Source organism: Alnus glutinosa, chromosome 8 (genome assembly GCF_958979055.1).
Source record: "Alnus glutinosa chromosome 8, dhAlnGlut1.1, whole genome shotgun sequence".
Classification (NCBI taxonomy): domain Eukaryota; kingdom Viridiplantae; phylum Streptophyta; class Magnoliopsida; order Fagales; family Betulaceae; genus Alnus; species Alnus glutinosa.
Genome location: NC_084893.1, coordinates 16823800 through 16849537, shown reverse-complemented (window position 1 = coordinate 16849537; position 25738 = coordinate 16823800). Strand labels below are relative to the sequence as shown.

The following is a 25738-nucleotide window of genomic DNA, read 5'->3' as shown; positions in this document are numbered from 1 at the left end:
CACTATGCCGAAAGCGAGAAACTCCATCCCTCTCTTTCCTGTGTTACATCCCCATGTCCCCCCTCATGTGGCGAGATTCATGGGTGACTTCAGAGGGTGGGGAAGGAAGAGCTGGTGCGGCGCGTCAAAGGCCCTTGTGTAATACCATGCACAAGTAAAGGCAGCGGGTGGGAGAAGAATTCCTCCATGTCAAGAAGGGATTTTTTTTTTTTTTTTTTTTTTTTTTTAAAGTGAAATCACTCGTGTGTAATACATGACAATTGACAAGGAAGCACTATTTGATGGAGACAAGCCTTTAAGACACAAGGTTAACTACATGTTTTCATGTGAACACACTTAATATTTAGAATTTTGACAATCATGATCATGATAGAGATAATTAAAGTGAAATCACTCGTGTGTAATACATGACAATTGACACGGAAGCACGATTTGGTAGAGACAAACCTTTTAGACACAAGGTTATATAACTACATGTTTTCATGTGAACACTTAATATTTAGAATTTTGACAATCGTAATGATAGAGATAATTAATTGGGAATCACTCGATGAATATATTTAGCGGACATGCAAAATGTGACTCTTCTTCCTTTTATGATTTAGAAGATAACCATACCTGCAAACTTTTATTTCACTTGATTGTGTGATGTTTAAGTGCATCTTAACAACGAGACCTATCGCTTTCTTATGGATATGAGTCAGTTAAGTGTCATATAATGTTGATTTGTTATTTTTATTGCTAGAAGAGTTATTAGGGTTCGAGTCATTAGGATTTGAGGGTATTTTGGTCTTTGTAATTTTCCCCTAAACGTATATAATAAGATGTGCGGTAGGCTACTATAACAGAACAATGAGCATCCCACCTTTTCTGTCTAAACCGTTTATACAAACAACAACAACATATATGGTACCAAAGCCTTAGGGTTTAGATTCTTGGTCCCTTCGTTTGTAGTCTTTGTTTTTCTCTATATTCTTGGTTTTCTTCTCTAATCCTCTTACGTCTTGGTGAGTCACCTTTATTGGCAGCACCGCCCATGTGGTGCCTGATAGAGCTGTTTGTTGTAAGAAAAAAAAAAAAAAGGGTTTGCCGCATGTTTTTCTCGATGCTTGACTATGTGCATTGTTCTTTGGTCGTGTGTGGCAATGTTGTTTCTCGATGGCCTAAGTGGCTGCTTTCCTAATTGTCTCCTGCACTTTTTTGATCGTTTGCGGCGACTTTGCCTGTATCTAGTGAATTTGCAGCGAAATCTGGGTGATTGTCGATAGTTTCACGGCTTTCTAGCAACTTTGTGGTGTTTTCCGAGGCTGTCTGGTTGTCTCTAACAACTCTTAGGCCAATTGTGGTGTTTTCCGCTGTTGTCTAGTCGTCTCTAGGGAGTTTTCAGTAGTTTTGTGGTGTTCACCGGCGACCTCTAGCCATTAATAGTAGTTTTCATGGTTGACAGCAATTGTCATTGTGCTTCCTGGCGTATTTGTGGCATTTATTGGTGTTTTTGAGTTCTCCGGGGACTTCTGTTGTGTTATGAAGTGTTTCCTGTGAGTTGTGGGTGTTTCTAGTAAGTTATGATTGTTGCCAGTAGGTTTCGAGCGAGTTCTTGTTGTCATTGGCTGGTTTCCGGCGAGTTGGTTGGAGAAGACGACCCAGTTTGGTTACAGGTTGCTCCTGGTCTATAACAGAGATAAGGCTATCCTCTTTGAGATTGGGAATAGCTTCATCCCGGTTTACTTTTGGATCTGGTTTAGGCGGTTCACCATATTCTACACCCGGTTCTTGGTATTTTTGGAATGTTTTCTTCCAGTTCAGTCTCGTTTTGTGATCGGTTCAGTCACCTGTAGTTTTGTGACCGATTCAAATTGTTTTCTTACCGATTCAGTATGTTTTAAGACTAGTTCATTGTTTTTCAGACCGGTTTAGTATGTTTTAAGATTGGTTCAGTGCCTTGCAGGTCCTGTTCAATGGTTTTCAGACTGGTTCTGTAACGACCCACCTCCAATGACACAATATTGTCTGCTTTTGGCTCCCCAAACCAGACTTCCCAGGAGGTCACCCATCCTGGGATTGCTCTCGCAGAAGCACGCTTAACTGCGGAGTTCTGATAGGTTCATGACCATCACGGCTTTAAAACGCGTTGTGTCATAAATGATGCATTTATACATATAAGCACATCCTCATTCCCAGGCGATGTGGGACATCACAATCACCCCCTCTTTGGACCCAGCGTCCCCGCTGGTGTCCCTCATTGGGCTTGTGCACGCTCCCACCATCTCAGGCTGGGCAATGGCTCTGATACCATTTGTAACGACCCACCCCCAATGACACAATATTGTCCTCTTTTAGCTCCCCAAACCAGACTTTCCAGGAGGTCACCCATCCTGGGATTGCTCTCGCAGAAGCACGCTTAACTGCGGAGTTCTGATAGGTTCATGACCATCACGGCTTTAAAACGCGTTGTGTCATAAATTGTGCATTTATACATATAAGCACATCCTCATTCCCAGGCGATGTGGGACATCACAGGTTCAGTGCCTTCCAGGTCCGGTTCAATTTCCTTTTCACATGATTTAATGGTTTTCTTTCCGGTTCAGCACATTCTTTGGCTTGTTCTATTTCTTGACTGTTCAATGGGTTTTTCGGCCTATTCAATTGTTTTTCGGCTCGTTCAAGTAATTTCTTCATTAGTTCAAGTGGTTTATCACTCGATTGGGCTACATGGAGCACCCATTGGGTTTGTTGCTCAGTGGGAGTAGTTCACGTTCAAGTTTTCGTTGTTGTTGTTGTTGGTTGTTTGTTATCGAGATCCAAGCAACCTAGGTGTTTTGCGGTGGTTTTCGATTGGTTAGTTGTTTTACTGTGAGATTCTACCGGCCTTGGTGTTTTGCGGTGAGATACAACTGACCTAGGTGTTTTGCGCTGTTTGTGACCGGTTAGTTGTTTTCCGGTTAGATTCTATCGGCCTTGGTGTTTTGCAATGAGAACCAATCTACTCTTGGTTGTTTGTTATCGAGATCTGACTAGCCTTGGTGTTTTGCGGTGAGATCCAATCGACTAGGTGTTTTGCAGTAGTTCGACCGGTGAGTTGTTTTCCAGTGAGATTCTATCAGCCTTGGTGTTTTGCAGTGAGATCTCATCTACTCTTGATTGTTTGTTATCAAGATCAAACCGGCCTTAGTGTTTTGCAGTGAAATCCGACCGCCCTAGGTGTTTTGCTGTGGTTTCTGACCGATTAGTTGTTTTTTGGTGACATTCTATGGGCCTTGGTGTTTTGCAATGAGATCTGACTGAACTTGGTGTTTTGCGGAGCGATCCAATCTACTCTTGGTGTTTTGTGACAAGATCCTACTGGCCTTGGTGTTGTTTGGGCAAAATCCGACCACCCATTGCAGTTTTTCGATAGTTTTAGAACGCTGTGTAAGCTTTTAGCAAATTTACTTGATATTTTTATTTTTAATCAGTCTTTGTATGGTTTCTCCAAGCTGTTCCAGCTTGAAGGGGGTGTTAGAGTATGTTTTTCTAAGTGTTTTTCATTTGCTAGGGTTTTAGGGTATTTGGTCATTGTAATGTTTACCTAAACATATATAATAAGATGTGTGGGAGGCTGCTGTAACAGAACAATAGCCTCTACCTTTTCTGTCTAAACTGTTTATGCAAACAACATTTATGTTATTTGATTATTATAATATTGGAGAGCATTTATGTAAATTGTACTACATATGGTCATTATTAGGAGTGTAATCAAGCTGAGTTACTCGCGAGCTTACTCTGGATCAGCTCGATTTAAAACTCGACTCGTGCTCGAATCGATTATTAAATTAGCCGTTCATGAACACAAAAATAGATTCGATTATTAAACGATACAAACTTGGATCAACTCGGTTAAAGCTTGTGAACTCGCTCGTATATTGTATAAGGATCGATTCGTATATGTATATAAGCATAAATTAAGTAACAGATAACAATAGTTAGTATTTATTAAGTAGCAATACTTAATTGGTTATATATATATATATATATGGTAAAAGTGAATAATATTAACACTTAATATATATATATATATATATATATATATATATATATATATCATATGATCTACTAACGATTCAAGTACTTAATCATGTTATTCATGTAATATAATATGACTATATACTCATGATATAACATTGTGTTATATGACATATAATCACGATATCATATTAATATAATCATATGTTCTAAGTATTATCATTAGATAATTAATTAGGAATCACTAGATCACGTGATCTAGGATTTAAGATTATACGAATTATTAGATTGTGTGACATATGATATAAGTATGATAAGTAGATAGTTAGGAATTAGGATAATTATGACTCATAATGATCATACTTATCATAAATAATCTCAAAAGTCATATAATATGACATGATATGATTCATAAGTAATATAAGTGTAAATGTATTATAACTCCCTGAGTCGGACCACGATTTGAAACTAGTCCCTCACTGTTTAAAAAATCAATGTTAACTCCATAACTTTTTCGCGAATTTAAAACGAGTCATTCTGTTACTTTTCCTTTCATTTTCGCAACTTTCGTTAGTGCCACGTTAGCATTTTCGCTACATCATCTTAAAATATTATTTTATTATTATATTTTTTAAATTAAAAAAAAAAATGAAAAAGGGGGGTTTGGGAGGGGAGTAGCTCACGGCCACCCCCATGGGCCGGCGAAGTCCAAGGTTTCCTTCTAGAAATGAAGCTGAGAGACCTGAAATTAAAGAGTTTGGGACCCTACCAGATAGTTGATTGAAAGACACATTGAAAAGAGCAAGCTTCAAGTTTTGAAGCTTTTGCGGGATGGGACCAGTGAGGTATTTCTCCAGAAAATTGATTGTTTTCAGCTCTGTTGAGCTTAATTTTGGGTAATGACCATAAAGCATTTGGGAAATCACCCGACAACCCATTGTTTTGAACCTGAAACCTCTCAAGATTTATGCATTGATTAATGGAGTTGGGTATTGAACCACTGAAGAAATTTGTATGGAGACTCAGGTTTATAAGGCCTTCTCCATTACAGATGCCATCTGGGAATGACCCCAAAAGAATATTCTGTGAAACATCAAAAGACACCAGGTTCTTGAGAGAAGACCCTAGTGTTTGAGGAACCTCACCACTTAGATTGTTTTGGGAAAGGTCCAAAATTGTCAAATTTTTCAAACCCGAAAAAGAGTCAGGGATTTCACCATAAAAACCCGAGCTTTGCAAAAGAAGCTTCTCTAGCTTCTCAAGCTTTCCGATGTCACTGGGAAGCTTAGTCGGCAAGAATGCATTTTGAGACAAATCAAGAACAAACTCAGTGAAGTTCCCAAAGATAGAAGGCAAGTTTCTTCCCTAGTTGAGAACTTGAAGGTTCTTCAGTGAGCCTACGCTCTCTGGGATCTTTCCCTGAACATGGTTTCCGCTTAAATCAAGCACTTTCAACGAACCCAACTGAGAAATTTGGTCTAGGATGGTACCCCAAATAAGATTGTTACTGAGATTCAGAGTTTCAAGTCCAAACATGGGGGAGTTTCCAAGCAGTTGCTCAATGGACAGTTTCTTCGATGGACGATTGCGTGAAGCGAAATTTGGATCAAACGATTGGTTCTTGATGGACGTTGACCACCCATTCTCCATGGACGCCTTTACCTCCTCCATCTTCACATTTTTCGGCAGCTTGAACCTTCTCATGAACTTGCCGCTAAACTTACCAAGAAATGACGTGGTAGATATCAGCAAACACCTTTACCTCCTCCATCTTGACATTTTCCGACAGCCCGACCCGTGGGGTGGCCGCGAGCCACCTTAGAGGTGGCGCCGGCCACCTCTTGGATAGTTCGCAAGCCACCCCTCCCCAAGGGGGCAGCCACCCAAATCGGCAAAACCCCCATTTTTCATTTTTTTTTCTAAATTTAAAAACATATAATAAAAAAATAATATTTTAAGATGATGCGGCGAAAATATTAACGTGGCACTAACGGAAGTTACGAAAATGGACGGTAAAGTGACGGAAAGACTCATTTCAAATTCGCAAAAAAATTAAGGAGTCAACATTGATTTTAAAAAAGTGAGGGACCAGTTTCAAATCGCGCTTCGACTTAGGGAGTTATGATACACTTTCCTTTAATAAAATAGTATGTGTACGTGTGTACACACACACAAATTAAGTACAAGTATAAATTATAGTCACATAATGCCATATTAGTGTATAAATTCTTACTAATACAATGATTAAGTACCTAGATACTTAAATATAATGGTCTAACAATTCTTAATCATATTTAGATACAATAATTAGATATATAGACTACATACGTAAGTATAAATTCACATTAATCATATGAGATAATGAAAATTTTAAAAATTAATCATATTCATATATAAAGACAATGTGATTCATATAATCTCAAATTAAATTATTAGGATTGAATCACCAATGTATTAATTATAATCACAAATTAAGTGTTATCATTAAAATTTAGATCATATGATCATACGATATAACATTATGTCATATAATCATTATATCATACAATCTAAGTATTATCATTAGACTAAAAAAAAAAAATATTATCATTAGACACATATGACTATATGATTATATAATAATTATCATTGTTAATGTTATTAACTTAATATATGTTAGTTAATATTTATATTAACTATTGTTATAATTATTTTATCATTAGATACTTAGAAATCGTTAGATCAAATGTTTTAAGATTAAAAAATAAAAAATAAAATCAAATGATAATATATTTTTGTTCGAGATCATATGATACAGTTATTAAATCTATATCAAGTATATAAGTACATATATAGATTAAGCATCTAAATATCTAGAATATGAATTTTTTAATCATAATTCATAAATATATAATTAGAGAATAAGTTATAAATAATCACTTTAAATAAGTATGAGCTCACATAATTACAAATTAAGCTATGAATATTAAACAAGTAAGTATGTATCCAAATCAACATAATCAAATACAATTCAACCAATTGCATGGATCACCTGGGAAGGAAAAAAAATATAAACATAAATGTATTTTAAAACTAATAGTCAAAGTTCATAAAAAGATCAAATACAAATTGGTCCCCAAGGGGTAGCTCAATCGGCTGGAGACCACGCCTCATGAAGCGGAGGTCACTAGTTCGAATCCCCCCTTTCCCCTCTTGTGTGAACATGTCAAAAAAAAAAAAAAAAAAGATCAAATACAAATTGAATGTATTATTGATTCAAAATATTATTTGATATTAAATTAGAATATTATAATTATAACTGATCTTGGAAAATGCAGATATGAGAATGAGATTGACCAAATCTATCTAATAAACTAAAGATTTACTTCTTTCAAATAAAATTTCAAATTTTTAATTAAAGATTTTATAATCCTTTCCTTAATTATCCAAAAGAGTTTTTTTTTTTTTTTTTTTTTTTTTTTTTTGAAACTTCCATTTATCCTAGTTATATGATCTCTCTCATATTTTTTAAATCTCAAGATAAGATCAAAAGAGAAAAGAAATTTCATATAATAAAACAATTTAAGTTTAATTTTCAATATTCAAACTTTGCATTAAACTTCACTCAAATCTCTCTCAAAATTTCCCATAATAGGCTAGTATTTAGTTTTGCAAAAATCTTCCCTCCAAAAGTCACACGCCTATGGCATAAAATTTCCAAAAATTATTCTAATTTTCTTTTAAAAATTGCATTAATTAAATACCTAAACCTAAAACTCTATTATTTAATGGAATTAATCACTTTCCCTTAAAGTTGCATTTACCAAAATAAATAAAAATTTAGTGTATTATTGATTTCAAATATTATTTGATATTACAAATGAATCTTAGAATTATAAAGTATCTTGGCAAATGTAAATATAGGAACGAGACTGACCAAATCAACCTAATAAACTAAGATTTTCATCTTTCAAATAAAACTTAAAATTTTTAATTAAAGATTTTACAATCAAACTTTCCTTAATTATCATAAAGAGATTTTTTTTTTATATAAAAAAAAAAAAAAAAAAAAAAAAAAAAAAAAAAATCTCCTAGTTGCATGATCTCTCTTACACTTGAATTTTTTAAATCTCAAGATAAAACTAAAAGAGAAAGAAAATTTCACTTAATGAAACAATTTAAGTTTAATTTTCAAAATTCAAATTTTGTATTAAACTTCACTCAAATCTCTCTCAAAATTTCCCATAATAAGCTAGTAGTTAGTTTTGCAAAAGTCTTCCCTCCAAAAGTCACACGCCTATGGCATTAAAATTTTCAAAATTATTCTCAATTTCTTTTAAAAATCACATTAATTAAATACCTAAACCTAAAAATCTATTATTTAATTGCATTAATCACATTTCCTTAAAGTTGCATTTACCAAAATAAATTCAAATTTAGTGTATTATTGATTTAAAATAGAGAAATGCTTGGTTGTATACTCCCATCCCACTCTTATACCACATTTGTTTACGTGAATCGATAATGTGAGAGATAGACGAGAGAGTGTAGTGGGACCCAAATTTTTTTAACAACATTATTGGTCCACGTAGACAAGGGTGGGATATGAGTGGGATGTGAGTGTACAACTAAGCATTTCTCTTTAAAATATTATTTGATATTAAATATGATAATTATAAAGTATATTGGCAAATGAAATATAAGAACAAGATTGACCAAATCAACCTATAAACTAAGATTTCCATATTTCAAATCAAACTTGAAAATTTTAATTAAAGATTTTACAATCAAACTTTCCTTAGTAATCATAAAGAGATTTAATATATATATATATATATATTTCTCTTAGTTGCATGATCTCTCTTACTCTTGAATTTTTTAAATCTCAAGACAAAACCAAAAGGGTTCCTTTAATAAAACAATTTAAGCTTAATTTTCAAAATTCGAACTTTGTATTAAATTTCACTCAAATCTCTCTCAAATTTTCAAAATTATTTTTAATTTCTATGAAGAATCGTATTAACTAAAGAATAGTCCACGTGAGAGTTATATTATGTATTGCATGACTCCATCAGTGCACTAATCCAACGACTCAGATTGAATCATTAAAAAAGAAAATATAATAGACAGTCCAAATCACCTCCTTGATTGGCGTGGCTCCGATTTCACCGAGAGACGGCGTGGAGGATAAATTTTAAAACCTCCTTTTTAAGGCACGCATGCGAACAGTCTAACAGCGCATTAATTGTTGAAGCTTTTCCAATACGTAATATCAGCCGTTGGATTTCAATTATGGGTTCCAACGGTAAGGCATGAATAGAAGTAAGGATTATATGGTGTTTTGCACGAGTACATGAGCTCACTAATCCAACGATCGTAATTAAATGATAGAATATCAAATTTTAATCAACAACCAAGATCACTAATTTGCTAGCTTGGATTCGATTTTACCATAGACGCACATGGAGGACAAATTTTTATCATTTCTTGTTTTACTCATTCTGTCTCTTCACTTCCATTCGCATACATTTTTACTCTTTACTCATTAACGTCCCTCTCACTCTCTGCTCTAGTTTGTTTCTTCTCCAAGCATTACTCTTTACTCATTAACGTCTCTCTCACCCTCTGCTCTGATTTGTTTCTTTATTTCTTCTCCAAGCTTCCTTATTAGATTCCACGCACTCTCTCCAATCCTATGCCTCTCTCTCCCACATTTCAACAATCCTAACCATGGCTGAGTGCAGTGGAGGTGATCGTGGTGGATTCAGGCGAAGCTTCAGTGGTGGTCGCCCAAGGAGAGACTATGGCTAGCGAAGGAGATGCCGTGACAATGGGAAGTGGGTACTGGAGACAAAGCTGGGCGCCTTCATTTACACACAAGTCACAACCACTCCAAGATGTCAATTTGTAAGTTTAGTCGATTATATTGTGCAAATATCTTTGTAATTATTTTCGAAGAAGTTATCATTAATAAAATTAAACTAACTTGTATTTTTTTTTTAATAATTAAATAAATTTTTAAATATTTGTATAAAATTTGGTCAAATTGTCATTAAGAAAATTTGTTAAATTTGTTTATTTTTTAATTTTTAACTTGGATTACCTACTTGAACCGAGCTCAAGCCGAGTACTTGAGTTTGAGCTCAGCCAAAATGCTCAAGTTCGAGCTCGAGCTCGAACAAGGATTCCGCCCTGGCAAGCCGAGCTCGAACACAAATTGGAGGCTCGTGTCAAGCTCGAGCTTGAGCCAAACAAAAAATAAAACGAGCTGAGCTCAAACAAGGAATACTCGCTCAAGATCGGCTCGTTTACACCCTTAGATATTATAAATAATACATGAGCAGGATGAGAACCTTAATTTTCTGGCATTCTCTTTTCAGGCTTTTCTAACTTCTGTCTTATTTTTCTCTCCTTTCTTGGTATAATATTTCAATTTGATATTAGAGCAAATTGAATCCTAGCAAACAATTTAGAAAAATACAAGGAAACATTGTGCCATACGGTGGTTAACGGCAACTGTACGTTAGGGGCAAAAATCCTCGTTCTTCAATTGTCTCTCTATGTGATGTGGTCTTGAGTGTATCAATAATAAAATAATCACTTGCAATAGAATGAATCTTTGTAGGATAGGTCTATGTGAGGGTGTCGAACCTTAAGGATTGTAGGTTTGGTTGTTAAGTTACTAAGATTAACTCTAATCTAATTCAGAAAATATATTTGATTTTTTATTTGCAATTGAAACTAAATAAAAACGTAAAAGTAAAAGTAAGATAAGTTGGAGAAGATATATGAGATTGATTTCACCGCTAACCTCATAATAATGATAAATTGCATTTGACATTAGAATTTTATATACAAGAATAATATGACTTGTGTGTGTTTATCAAGCACCCAACGATCATTAAGAAAATTATTTTATTAAGAAATAAGAATAACCCATCTTCAGTTAGCACGGATCAACCACCTAACTACTAAGATGCAATACTATCCGTCTTCCCTAAGTATGAGTTATCAAATCTCTTAATTAGCATACACGTAATCAAGAGATAAGCATAACTCATCTTTCGGCAAGCATGAATTGTTCTACCTAAATTAAATTAACTATGGTGTAAAGCAAATCATCCTTCCTAGGCATGGCCTATTAAACTCTTTTGATTTTGTGTCCATTAAAAATGTTGTAAAACCATCCTTCATATAATCACAGAAAATATGAAGGTTGAGTTCAATAGAAATAAACAACTTTCTAAGATAAGATAAGAGGTTTATTAAAATTGAATGTAAACTTTAAAGCATAATCTCAAGATTAAACAAGCATCATTCATGTTCATATAATTCTCAAAGAAAAACACAATTACACCATTATTACTTAGAAAATGGCTACATTAATACCTTATGGATGATTTAGCCACTCATGAAGATGCTAAAAATTGCCATTTTTTAGGAGAAATCCATGCCAAGAAGCTATTGGAATTTTTGCACTTTTTTCTCAAAACCTAGCCACTAAAAGCACTAGCAGTAGATAGTCTAAAGCTTGTTCCATTCCCTAAATATAAGGAAAATATCAATAAAACTGTTGATAAGTATAACTTATCTTTCGGCAAGCATGAATTGTTCTACCTAAATTAAATTAACTATGGTGTAGAGCAAATCATCCTTCCTAGACATGGCCTATTAAACTCTTTTGATTTTGTGTCCATTAAAACTGTTGTAAAACCATTCTTCATATAATCACGGAAAATATGAAAGTTGAGTTCAATAGAAATAAACAACTTTCTAAGATAAGATAAGAGGTTTATTAAAATTGAATGTAAACTTTAAAGCATAATCTCAAGATTAAACAAGCATCATTCATGTTCATATAATTCCCAAAGAAAAACACAATTACACCATTATTACTTAGAAAATGGCTACATTAATACCTTATGGATGATTTAGCCACTCATGAAGATGCTAAAAATTGCCATTTTTTAGGAGAAATCCATGACAAGAAGCTACTGGAATTTTTGCACTTTTTTCTCAAAACCTAGCCACTAATAAGAGCACTAGCAGTAGATAGTCTAAAGTAGGGGCGGGCAAATTATCCGATTACCGACTACCGAAAATTCGCCGACCGTTACCGAACCGTCTTCAACCGCCTACCGAAAAAAAAAATCGAAAATCGAAATAAAAATTATTTTCGACTAAAGTGTCGGTCGGTAATCGGAAATTTTTTTTTTTTTAACTGTCGGTAACCGACCGACTGACCATATATAAGTAAAAAAAAAAATTTGCCGCTATTCTATATGTTTCAATGCTAGGCGCACGTTTCCCACTTTCCCATGTACTTTCTAACCATTTCTCCACATCTTCTCTTACACATCCAGGGATTCCAGGCCAATAAAAAAAATTGTTTTCTACATTTTTATTTTGTAATTTCAGCAGCTTTTGCCTCTTCCAAGGCGCACGTTCCCATGTATTTTTTTTTTACCATTCTCCACCATTAGATCTTCTTTTACTCATCCTTGAATTGGATTCTCCCCATCTACTTAGCCACATGTCAATCATGCAGCCTGCCTTGAAAACTCACCCTAGCCACAGGTTTACCCGCTACACAAACCCCAGTACCCATTACCCAACACGACGTCATTTTTCAAATAAACACTGAGTATATATTCATATTTTTTGGAAAACCCTAGAATTATCTCATATTCTCTAATTTCTATCATTCCTAATTCTCAACCCTTCTCTTTCTGCCGCCTCCCTAAAAAAAAAACCCCTAGAATCACTCCCAACCGCCTGTCCGCCCACACCCACGCCTAGCTGTCGCTCACGAGCCACGCCCACCTGCTGCCCTTGCTCAGCCCGAGTTAGCTGGCCACGGCCAAATCCCAGCCCGCCAACTGCCCGTCTTTCAGCCTAGCCCATCGTCGGCCACTGCATCATCCTTGATTTATTCATTTATATACATATATTGTGATTTGTGGTCGTTTTTTACTCTCTTAGATTCTAGATTTCATTGCTTCTTCTTTTCTTTTCATTGTTCTATTCAATTACCGATTTACCGACCGAAAATTATCGAATTTTCCTGTTTTTTTGAATTATTCGAGTTTTTCAAAAATCTTAGTTGTCGAAATAAAGTCGGGTAATTACCCGACTTTACTGACAAAGACGGGTCGAAAATCGGAAATGTCATTCTCGACACTGACTTACCCGATACCCACCCCTAGTCTAAAGCTTGTTCCCTTCCCTAAATATAAGGAAAATATCAATAAAACTACAAAAACCCACCTGTAGCAGACACCCTAAAACTTCCTTAAACCATTGGGTAGCTACAGTGCTACCCAATGTATTGGGTGGCACTGTAGCTACCCAATGCATTATTATATTCATAAAAAATATTCTCTCCCCTTTCTCACCTCGCATGCCTCTATCCCTTTACTCTTCTTCTTCGTTAGATTCTTTCCCCTTCCCTTTGGTTCTTGTAGAGAGAGAGAGAGAGAGAGAGAGAGAGAGAGATTTTGTAGAGGTGGGAGGCAAAGAGGTGACTAGCAGAGGAGTTGTCGGCAGAAGTGTGACGTCCTACATCGCCTGGGAATGGGATGTGCTTATATGTATAAACGCACCCTCCTTGACATGATGCGTTTTAAAGCCGTAATGATCACGAACCTATTAAAACTCCGCAGTTAAGCATGTTTTTGCGAAAGTAGTACCAGGATGGGTGACCAGGAAGCCTAGTTCAAGATAGCAAAAAGTGGACAATATTGTGTCATTGGGGGTGGGTCGTATAAATGGTATCAGAGCCATTGCCCAGCCTAAGATTGGGAGAGCGTGCACAAGCCCATGAGGGTCACTAGCAGGCACTCGTTGGGATGCTAAGAATAAGAGGATCCCATAAGGATCGTTAGCAGGGATGCTGGGTCCTAAGAGGGGGTGATTGTGACGACCCACATCGCGTGGGAATGGGGATGTGCTTATATGTATAAACGCACCCTCCTTAACACACGCGCTTTAAAGCTGTGATGACCATATATCTATCAGAACTCCGCAATTAAACGTGCTTCTGCAAGAGTAGTATCGAGATGGGTGACATCCTAGGAAGTCTAGTTCGAACAATATTGTGTCGTTGTGGGTGGGTCGTTACAGGAAGAGACCCCATATTTTTCGTATTCCTCGACACGGTCGGCCGAGCCTCGTAGATCAACGTTGGCAATTCCTTTTCCTGAGTCGATGCCAATTCCACCAACAGTTTTAGTGGACCTCCAAGGGCCAAGACCGCCACCAAATCATACACAACCAATGCTACCAGCAAAACCCAAATGGTCCTTAATGTTGGTTTTGTTTGGTTTAATTGTTGGGTTTTTGTTCTTCTATAGTGAGGTTGAGGTGTACTGGATTTCACCCAGATTGATGTTGGAAGTTTTTGGGTGGTTTTGATTTGGGTGACCGAGGTTGGGGATGGTGGAGTTGGTGGAGGGGATGGAATGGCAAAGAGGAACTGGTGGTGAAGCCGTGTTGTAGACATGGAATAGGGAATGAGAGAGAGTGAGATACAATGAAAAGAAAAAAAAAATGAATAAAAAAATAAAGAAAAAGTAAAATTAAAATAATTTAATGATATAGGAAAATATTAAGGGAAGCTGTTGTGAAGTATATTTGTATAGAGAAGCAAAAGGTAGTTTTGTTCCCTAAATATAGAAAAAATGGTTGGGTGTCTGCTGCTAGTGCTCTAATCCTATTGATTTCTACTTTGTAATGTGGCATGCCTCTTATGCACAAATTTAAGGTGTATTTATAGAGTATAAGAGCAACCCTAGTTGATTTTGTGGCCTTCTAGAACTTCTGGTCCAAGTAGGAGAAATAAAACTCTTTCCTTTTCTGGTTTTTGCCTTTATGTTAGTTCTATCGCACGAATACGCTCGAGCCCAGGTAGTTGGTGCGCTCTAGCTCAGGGGTGCTCGAGCCCAAGTAGTTGGTCAGCTCGAGCCCATTTTTCCTGCACCATGTAGGATTTGCTTTTGAAAAGCCTTAGAAGTGATAGATTTACTTGTATTTTTCCTTAGTCATATGAGGATGTTTAAAACACAAAAATATTATATTCCAGAGAAATTAAGGGACTAACATATGTGAGTTAAGAGGCTTAAATGTGCAATATTTAACGCTTATCACACCCATAAACTTACATATTGCTAGTCTTTTAGCAATACAAAACTTAAAATAAGACAAAATGCAAAACTACACTACTTCCTCTTTCGTGGGGAACACGATTCCATTTAGCGTATGCAATAAGCCTTTTAAACCATTAGGCCTCCTAAGTAGACAAGTGAAGTATCGTGAGGGTTTGCCAAAAATGCTACCCACAAACATTATGCAATCATATTATCCGTAAGACTGAAGTATCACAAAAACAATGATTCTTATTCATTACCAAGCTTAATAAGATAAACTCTATCTTCAAAACTTTTAAGATTTTCAAAGTCTAAACATTTACCGATGGCTGGTTGAGGCATCACAAGTTCAAATTGGTGTAAAGTGAACTAACACACAATTATGAGGCTCCAAATTAATTCCAATGTGCATGATACAATATCTTAAAATTCACTAGGATCCCCATTAGATGAAATAATTGAAGCATGATGATATATATTTTTTTTCCTCTTTTTATCAAGTTGTGCAATGCTTAGCTTCCTTAAGCTTTCTAATTGACCCATGTATCGAGTTGAAAAATAATAGACTCATAATTTACCTCGTGTGTGTGTGATCAATTTGTAACAAAATATCTAAATGCAGAATTTAAAAGAAGACAAATATTTTGTTAACGAAGTGGAAAATCTCTAGTCCGTCCGGACGGAAACAAGGGATCCAACTGAGTTGGAAACTGTGCATAATCTTCTTAGAACTCTGAAATTGCCTTCTTGATACTTGTGACATTGAAACTTGTCATATTAAGGCCCTCTCCATATTAGAGAAATAAATTCTAAATATTTGAAGGCTCTAAAATAATACGGCATCCCTGTTAAAGCAACAACCTTACATGGTAATGATTTTGTCAACAGAATGTAGCTAATAAAGCTAATAAAACTAACAAACTTCCCCTTCGGCCATTCTGAGACAAAAATCACTTGACCGGTTTTAAAAGTACAATCTCGATCCAAAAATAAAAATACTCCCAATTTTTGTCTCAAAAGGACAAAGGGTAAACAGAGTATCTAAACCACAAATAGAAAGTTCTAAAATCCAAAAATAATAGGAATAATAGAGAAGTGTCTGCAAGTAGTCCAAAAAGATCATAAGTTTGTAAAACAATTGATAGAGAAAGGAACAAATCCTCCATGTACCAAATCCTGTTGATCCATTGAAAGCAAGTGATGGAGAGCGATCCGAACAATAAGCTGGATTCGTGATACTTCGACTTCTAGCTCTTAAAGCCGGGTACCATAGATTGAAAACCTTCAGTCGTTTGAGTTTACAAAGCCTGAAACTGATTATCTGCAAATTGAAATCCTCTAGTCAACTAGTCTGCAAGATAAATGAGAAGATTCACTATTGAACCTGAAAAATTGAAATGACTTCTAAAAGTAAAGTGTGTGCAACAAGTGTCAACAAAAATTAAAGCACAGCGGAAAGTAAATGACACAGAGATTTTTGTTGACGAAGTGGAAACTCAATTAAGAGAAAAACCACTCCGGGGCAGCCAAACCCAGGATATCCACTATTCAGAAGACAAAGCTAGATACAAAGCAGTAACACTCACATATACTGATGCAGTAGTCATACCTTGCTCTATAACGTGTAACCCAACACGAACGCTTCCCAACCAGGTTCACCTACCTGAAGGGGTCTTCAATGGAATCCTTTACCTTAGGGCCAACCCCTAAGATAGACTTCGGTTTTAGCACAGCAACAGCACACTTAGCAAAGGCTTCAGAGGAAATATCAAGTCTCTGAGCAGTAGAGAATTCACCACCGAATTCTGTTGAATGGCTTCAGAGGAATTTCTAACTTCTCTGAGCTCTAGAGGAATTCACTTCAAATTCTTACAGCTCTAAGTGCCCAGAGACCCCTATTTATAGGCTGGGGGTCAGAATGGGCGTCAGGCAAAATAAGCCTGTGAGCCGTCCGGACGGTGGACCATGAACGTCCGGACAGACAACTGTGAGACAGGATTTTTCCAAAAATTCCACGGAGAAATCTTTCCTGTATAAGAACATCGTCCGGACGGGATGGCTCGATCGTCCGGACGGACGCACGTCTGCTGCAAGTAATTTCCATAACAGGCTTCGCGCGTCCGGACCAAGGGGCAGGAGCGTCCGGACAGCTAAACTTCAACATGCAATTTCCATATCTGATACGCGTGCGTCCGGAGCATAAGGGGGAGACGTCCGGACGGTTCATTTTGAACTGCGATTCTTGCCTTATGGAGATACGTGTCCAGACGGGATACCACATCGTCCGGACGATTGATTGATATTCCCTTTCTTGAACTTAGAAAGAATCAGTGAACCGTTCGAGAACTGATAGGCGTCCGGACTTGCTACTGAAACGTCCGGACGAAAGCAAGCTGGCACAGAAGCTTCTCGATACAGTGTAGGTGTCCGGACGGAAGAAGCACATCGTCCGGATAGATGATGCTGGACTGACTGTGTCCGGACGGGATGGCACATCGTCCGGACGGAAGAAGCAGGAACAGTAGGCGTCCGGACGGGATGGTAAGATCTTCCGGACGGCTGATAGGGAACTTGAATTTCTTCTGACTTCACTCTGAATAGTGGAATCCCTGTTTATAGCATCTCGGCTGCACGTAATTACCATAATAAGGCTTGGAGCGTCTGGACCCTAAAAACTGATGTCCGGACGGTTGAACTGGTGCACATCTTGCCTTATAGAAATTATCGTCCGGACAGGATCACACATCGTCCAGACGGTAGCAGCCGTCTTCCCATAACTGTGTCTTGAGGCAGAAACCCTAATGCTTGTCAAACCCTGAATGGCGTCCGAATGGTATAACCATGTCATCCGGACAGATGCACTGGAACACTGGGATCTTCTCGAACTCTGATGAGCTTCTAGACACTGATGGATGTCCGGACGGAAAAGATCTTGTCGTCCAGATGGATGTTGCTGATTGATGAGTGTCCGAACGGAATACCACGTCGTTCGGATGGCTAGCAGGGAACCGAAATAAACTTGCTTCCAAACTTCACAGAATCTTCTTGAAGGACATGGCTGAAGAGTAGACTCTGGATAAGGCAGCTTCCCTGATGAAAACAGCAATATTACATAGAAGTGATTTTGTCAACAGAATGCAACCAACACAAAAACTAACAAACTCCCCCTTTGGCCATTTTGGGACAAAAATCACTTGACCGGTTAAAAATACAATCCCGGTCCAAATCAACAATTACTCCCCCTTTTTGTCACAAAGGGACAAAAGGTAAAACAGAGTAATAAGAAAAACTACACAACAATCACTCCCCCTCAATGTCTCAGAAGTACAAGGGTAAACAGAGTAATAATATCCACAGACAAAAACTTTCTAAAATCCAAAGCAATAGGAAAATAGAGAAAAGTCTGCAAGTGGCCCAAAAGAGAGGAACAGAAGTCCTCCAAGTATCAAATCCCAAGACCTTTGGAAATCGAACATCCGACTACAACAATAGTCAGTTTTCCAAAGGATGTATCTGTCAATCACTGTGCTGAGAGCCACTGGATGTCGTATTCCTGAAAAACCAATCCGAAATATCTCCAAAAATACCATTAGATCATGTTAGTTCCAAACATAATGTGGTATTTAACACGGCTGTCAAATGGATGCCAAAGAGAAATATAAGCAATGCAGCTACTCATAAGGCATAAACATAACATGATCAGCCCAACACACAGACAGAGAAGGATTTCCATGCACACTATCTCAAGAAAATATCCCAACAAATATTCAAATATTCTAAAAGCACAAAAACTTAAAAGAATAACGGAAGACACAATGAAGATCATGGGATGAGAAGAGATGTGGAAAGAATGCCAAAATCTCGGAAGAATTCCACGAGAAAAACAAACAACATGCCATGATAAATCAATAAAAATGCAAAAATGTGTGTATGGCAGAGAAAGAGAAGCCAGTCTTAAACTTATAGAGATCCTGACCGGATGTGCAATTACTTGGTCAACAAATGGCAAGACTGCTCTCGTTTGGACGTAAGAATAAGTCCGTCCAAACACTTCACACTAAAAATCTGAAACTTGAGAAAAAATTTGCAGAATAATTTTTCAAAAAGTCAGTTTCAGAACACGCATGTATAATCCACTGATAACACAATCAGGGAGCATCTCAAAACTATGCAGAGATATAACAGAAAGTTGAGAGTTCAATCAGCACAAACATTTTCCTGGACATAGAAAATTCAAATAGACAACTCAACTCATGCAATGCGTGTGTGTGTGAAGACTTATCCCATAAGGTTTGACAAATCATGACAAGAGCAACCGGATTTCCTAAATAAGAGAGAGGATCCGTGATAGATTAGTCAAAAGTCAAACCTTACTCTTACTAGGGCCTAGCCATCCTCATCCGATACACTCCCCCTGAGTTGCAGCACCAAATTGTTTTACTTGTACCATGAAGGACAAGATAAATTTTACTTGCTCATAGAGGGCAAGGCATATTCAGCACAGAAGCAGTGAATAGACAATTTTAAAGAACAAGAATTCATATGAATAACTGCTCATAACTTATGATGCTGCAAACTAGAGGATATGCCAGAGTTTATAGATCCTAGGTTCAACTAGCCTGTGGTCAATTTTACCATCTTATCACAAACCTCTTCTCTTAATCAGAAATTCTTAGAAGCAAATAGTCAGAGAAGGAAAAAATGTACCTTAGGGAGTCTCGGATATTGCACTTTTTCATCGCATGAGGAAAGAAGCTATCCTACTTTTGCATAAATAGGAAAAACACTTGGCCAATATAGTCATAAACTCACAATTATATCCAAGCAAAGTAGATTAATGCTTACAGAATTGGGATATCAGGTGAAAACACATACTATATCTAAACAACCAAGGAAAACAAAATATCCTGCAAATTCTCCCCATTTTTTATTTTTTTATTTTTTTATTTTTTATTTTTTTGTTGAAAACCGATAAACAGAAAAACAACAAACACATGCTCCGAAAAGGAAATGACATCTAATCCCAGCATGTAAGGTAAAATCAAACCTATCCACATGGAGAGAGGTTTAGAAATACCAAGACAGAGAAGCAGCCGCCCGACGTGCTTTAACTGTCATCCCCAAAAATATCTGCAGAAGCTTCTCAAGATAACAAGAGAAAATATGTAGATAAAATAAACAGTTCCTCAAACAGAATGCAAGGCATGAATATGACAAGATAGACAATGCAATGCAAACATACCTGACATGCACTAGGATTAAGGAACCACAATCCTAGGCATGGGAGACTTCACCTTTACTAGGTAAGTCCACTCCCCCTCAAGGGGTGAATGGTCACATCCTTCCTGACCCATACCTGCTTAACTCGAGGCTGTAGCTTGCAGGTTTTGCCCATGTTGTCCATTCTCCGTAGCATACCTTGTATTAGGTTCAGCAATCCTTCATGGGCATGGCTGCCATTGGGCTTATGCGACTTTCTCTTGTAGCGCCTTGATTTGCCACTCTGATTAGCAGGAACAAACTTCTGCTGATGCCGTAGAGCCTGAAGAGCCATCGGAGGTGTAGCTGTTATTGGCAGCTTCCTCTGAACCTTCAACTTCTAGTGTTGTGAACATTTGGGTCGGATGTGACCGGTGATGTCGCAGTGATGACAGGTGGGCAAGCTACTTTTGTTTGAATGCTTCTTGACATTCTCTGCAAAATTATGGTTAGCATTCTTACACATACCCTTACCTTCTATATGTCTCCTATGCGGAGGAACATATTTTGATGAGGAAGAATCTTCAACTTTACATTTCCTCATAGCATCCTGCTTGATCCAAGGCCTGTGGGATTTCAACAAACAACAATTTGGCCTAATATGACCAATCTTCCCACAATTATGACAAGTAGGGACAAACTTACCATGAGCTTGTGTACCTGTGTCTTTGGATTTTGGCATCACACAATCATTCAAGCAAGAATTATCCAAACAAGCAGTGTCTACTATCACAGGCTCAATAATAAAGGAATCTAATTCAAAATCAGAAACATGTGAAGTAGAAGCACTCAAATCATCAACAACTAAATCAGGCTTGTTGGAAATATCTGAATGAATACACATCATGCTTTTCAAATTATCACTAGAGAAAACAGAATCTTTTAATTTAATCTCTAGTGAATCAATAATGTTAAACAACATGGTATTCTCAGATCTCAAAGAGTCAATTAAGGCATGTGATTCAGACAATTGAACAATCAAAGACTCTTTTTCTTGCTTCACATTTTTAAGCTCTTTATGTGAAATTTTAGAATGAAGATCATTCTTCAATTTATTAAAAACCTTCAAGAGCTTAATATTAGAATCCTCATTTGATAACTGAGAAGAATTCATGATAAAAGGTGTAATAAAAAAAATAGAAGTCACAAAGAGATAAGGATCACACTCAGGAATTAAATCCTAAACAGAGTGTGCCGGCTCTGATACCAATTAAAAAATTGAAATGACTTCTAAAAGTAAAGTGTGTGCAACAAGTGTCAACAAAAATTAAAGCACAGCGGAAAGTAAATGACACCGAGATTTTTGTTGACGAAGTGGAAACTCAATTAAGAGAAAAACCACTCCGGGGCAGCCAAACCCAAGATATCTACTATTCAGAAAACAAAGCTAGATACAAAGCAGTAACATTCACATATACCGATGCAGTGGTCGTACCTTGCTCTATGATGTGGTCTTTTGTTTACCAAAATATATCAATAATAAATAACCACTCGCAATAGGACGAATCCTTGTAGGATAAGGCTATAGAGAGGGTGTCGAACCTCAAGGACTGCATAAGAATTGTTATCAAGTTTTTCAAGATTAAAAATAACTTAATTTAAAAGATATTTGATTTTTGTTTTCTTAAAATAAATACATAAAAGTAAAAGACATAAAATTAAAGATAATATGGATGAGATAAAGAATAGGGGATTGATTTCACCACTCACCGCATAACAATGGTCAATCGTAAATTAATAAGAAAAATTCATACTATGCATGATAAAGGGCTCGTCTCACTCGAGTAGTCAAGAAATTACCTCTAAAGAATAAGTATAATCCATCTTCGGTTGGCACGGACCGTCCACCTAACCACTAAGATGCGGTACGACTCGTCTTCCCTAGGCATGGACTATCTACGTCTTTAATAGGATATACACACAATCAATGGAATAGTATAACCCATCTTCGGTTGGCACGGACTGTCTACCTAAATTACACTAAACTAGGGTGTAGTACAATCCGTCTTTCCTAGGCATGGTCTATCTAATCCTCTTGATCATATATCAATTAAAACCGTTGTATAACAATCATTCACATAATCACAGAAAATATGAAGGATTGAGTTCAATCAATATAAAAGACTTTCTAAGACAAGATAAGAAATTCATAATGATTGAATATAAACATTAAAATCAATTCTCCCAGTTATACAACCATCATGCATAGAGAAAATCTCAAACTAAAATACAATTAAACCATTGTTACTTGGAAAGGGCTACATCAACACCCTATTAGAAATTTAACCGCTCATCGTAGTGCTGGGATGGCCTCCTGCCATGGTATTCTCCTCTTCAACTTGTTAGGCCTCCAAGAAGAATTTCTGTCTAAAGCTAAGCACAAGCCTAAGCACCAAGCACCAAGCACATTCTCTTGAAGCTTATGGGTCTATTTATAAGGAGCACACAAGTCCTAGAAGCCCTTGAAATTCCAGAAAAATCGTCTCTTGAGTCTTCTTGTCCAAGTAGGAGATTGAAACTTTAATCCAAGTAGGAAAATGATTCCAAATTCGGCCAGAATTGTGGTCCTTTATTACGAGGCGATTTTGATATAGTAAACGTCCGAATTTAGGAAAGGTTATTTCTGATATATTTGTTGGAATTTTTATTAGCTTTCCAACGCCACCAATTTTATTACAATCCGATATCTGACGCAAAAGTTATAATTCAAACACTGAGACATATGCAGAATCCAAATTTGAATCCAATCCGATTTTTGACTCTTAGTAGAGAAATTCCGATTTAATCCTTCACTTGATTTGATTAAACTTAACCACATCATATAGGTATCCTATATGATTGGTTAAGCTTAAACATATCTTCTAGGTCTTCTCAAAGTGTACTTTAAGCCCAAAATTAATGGAATAATTGCATCTTTACTTAAAACCTGAAAACAATAAAACAACACAAAATCAAACAAATAACAATGCTAAGGAATTAACATATATAAGTTAAGGGGCTTGAATGTGTAACATTCAACGCTTATCACTCTATAACGTGTAACCCAACACGAACGCTTCCCAACCAGGTTCACCTACCTGAAGGGGTCTTCAATGGAATCCTTTACCTTAGGCCAACCCCTAAGATAGACTTCGGTTTTAGCACAGCAACAGCACACTTAGCAAAGGCTTCAGAGGAAATATCACGTCTCTGAGCAGTAGAGAATTCACCACCAAATTCTGTTGAATGGCTTCAGAGGAATTTCTAACTTCTCTAAGCTCTAGAGGAATTCACTTCGAATTCTTGCAGCTCTAAGTGCCCAGAGACCCCTATTTATAGGCTGGGGGTCAGAATGGGCGTCAGGCAAAATAAGCCTGCGAGCCGTCCGGACGGTGGACCATGAACGTCCGGACAGACAACTGTGCGACAGGATTTTTCTGAAAATTCCGCGGAGAAATCTTTCCTGTATAAAAACATCGTCCGGACGGGATGGCTCGATCGTCTGGACGGGATGGCTCGATCGTCCGGACGGACGCATGTCCGCTGCAAGTAATTTCCATAACAGGCTTCGCGCGTCCGGACCAAGGGGCAGGAGCGTCCGGACGGCTAAACTTCAACACGCAATTTCCATATCTGATACGCGTGCGTCCGGACTATAAGGGGGAGACGTCCGGACGGTTGAAGTCGAATCATCAATTACCCCATACGATGCACCAGCGTCCGGACCACAGCTGTCAGATATCCAGACGGTTCATTTTGAACTGCGATTCTTGCCTTACGGAGATACGTGTCCGGACGGGATACCACATCGTCCGGACGGTTGATTGATCTTCCCTTTCTTGAACTTGGAAAGAATCAGTGAACCGTTCGAGAACTGATAGGCGTCCGGACGTGCTACTGAAACGTCCGGACGTAAGCAAGCTGGCACAGAAGCTTCTCGATACAGTGTAGGTGTCCGGACGGAAGAAGCACATCGTCCAGACAGATGATGCTGGACTGACTGTGTCCGGACGGGATGGCACATCGTTCGGACGGAAGAAGCAGGAACAGTAGGTGTCCGGACGGGATGGCACGATCGTCCGGACGGCTGACAGGGAACTTGAATTTCTTCTGACTTCACTCTAAATAGTGGAATCCCTGTTTACAGCATCTCGGCTGCACGTAATTACCATAATAAGGCTTGGAGCGTCTGGACCCTAAAGACTGATGTCCGGACGGTTGAACTGGTGCACATCTTGCCTTATAGAAAACATCGTCCGGATGGGATCACACATCGTCCAGACGGTAGTAGCCATCTTCCCATAATTGTGTCTTGAGGTAGAAATCCTAATGCTTGTCAAACCCTGAATGGCGTCCGAATGGTATAACCACGTCATCCGGACAGATGCACTGGAACACTGGGATCTTCTCGAACTCCGATGAGCTTCTAGACACTGATGGATGTCCGGACGGAAAAGATCTTGTCGTCCGGATGGATGTTGCTGATTGATGAGTGTCCAAACGGAATACCATGTCGTTCGGATGGCTAGCAGGGAACCGAAATAAACTTGCTTCCAAACTTCACATAATCTTCTTGAAGGACATGGCTGAAGAGTAGACTCTGGATAAGGCAACGTCCCTGATGAAAACAGCAACATTACATAGAAGTGATTTTGTCAACAGAATGCAGCCAACACAAAAACTAACAGAACCTCTAACTAGTGCAGATCTGAAGAAAGATGCTACGTAAGGCTCTGCATGAGCTGGGGAAAAAGCTCATCTAAATCCCGAGACTTTTGGAAATTGAGCATATGACTTCAACAACAACCTATTTTCCAAAGGATTCATCTGTTGGATGTTGTGCTGGGAGCTGCTAGCTGACATATTCTTGAAAAGATTTAAACAAAAATATTTCCAAAAATACTACCACCAAGAAGGATTAAATCATGTTAGTTCCAAAAACAATATGGTATTATGACGACTGTCAATTGGATTCTAAAATTACATAAGCAAATATATCAATATCAACTCAACACACAGACATAAAAGGATTTTCATGCACAGTATCTTAAGAAAATATTCAAATCAACAACTATTCCAATATTCTAAAAAGCACAAAAACTTAAAAAGAACAAAGGAAAACAAAGAAAATATAATGGAATAAGAAGAGATGTGCATGGAATACCAAAATCTTGGGAGAAATCCACGAGAGAAACTCACAACATGATAAAACTAAGAAGAAGAAAAAATGCAGTGTTGTGCAAATGGCAAAGAAGGCAAAAGGCTTTTGTCCGGACGTGGAACACACTCGTCCAAATGGTATACTGCCAAATCATAGATCAACAGAGCCGCATGCGTCCAGACCCAAGAATAGGTTTGTCTGGACGTTTCATACT

The 25738-nt window shown here is 37.5% G+C and overlaps 1 protein-coding gene across 1 annotated transcript; it reads right to left on the bottom strand.

Annotated features, from left to right (window-relative positions):
• Positions 1-4767: 4767 nt before the first annotated feature.
• LOC133876165 (probably inactive leucine-rich repeat receptor-like protein kinase At5g06940) lies at positions 4768-5673 on the bottom strand. Its single transcript, XM_062314450.1, has 2 exons — positions 5380-5673; positions 4768-5286 (listed from the first exon to the last, which is right to left on the bottom strand). The coding sequence occupies exons 1-2, from the start codon at positions 5671-5673 to the stop codon at positions 4768-4770; spliced, it is 813 nt and encodes a 270-aa protein (XP_062170434.1).
• Between the last annotated feature and the right edge of the window lie 20065 nt (positions 5674-25738).

What these genes read in the sequence shown, in the direction of transcription:
- LOC133876165 (XM_062314450.1), bottom strand. Translation starts at nt 5,673, where the DNA reads ATGGAGGAGGTAAAGGCGTCCATGGAGAATGGGTGGTCAACGTCCATC. An exon ending in GCTCACTGAAGAACCTTCAA is followed by an intron (nt 5,287 to 5,379) that starts GTTCTCAACTAG and finishes TTGCCGACTAAG; the next exon opens with CTTCCCAGTGACATCGGAAA.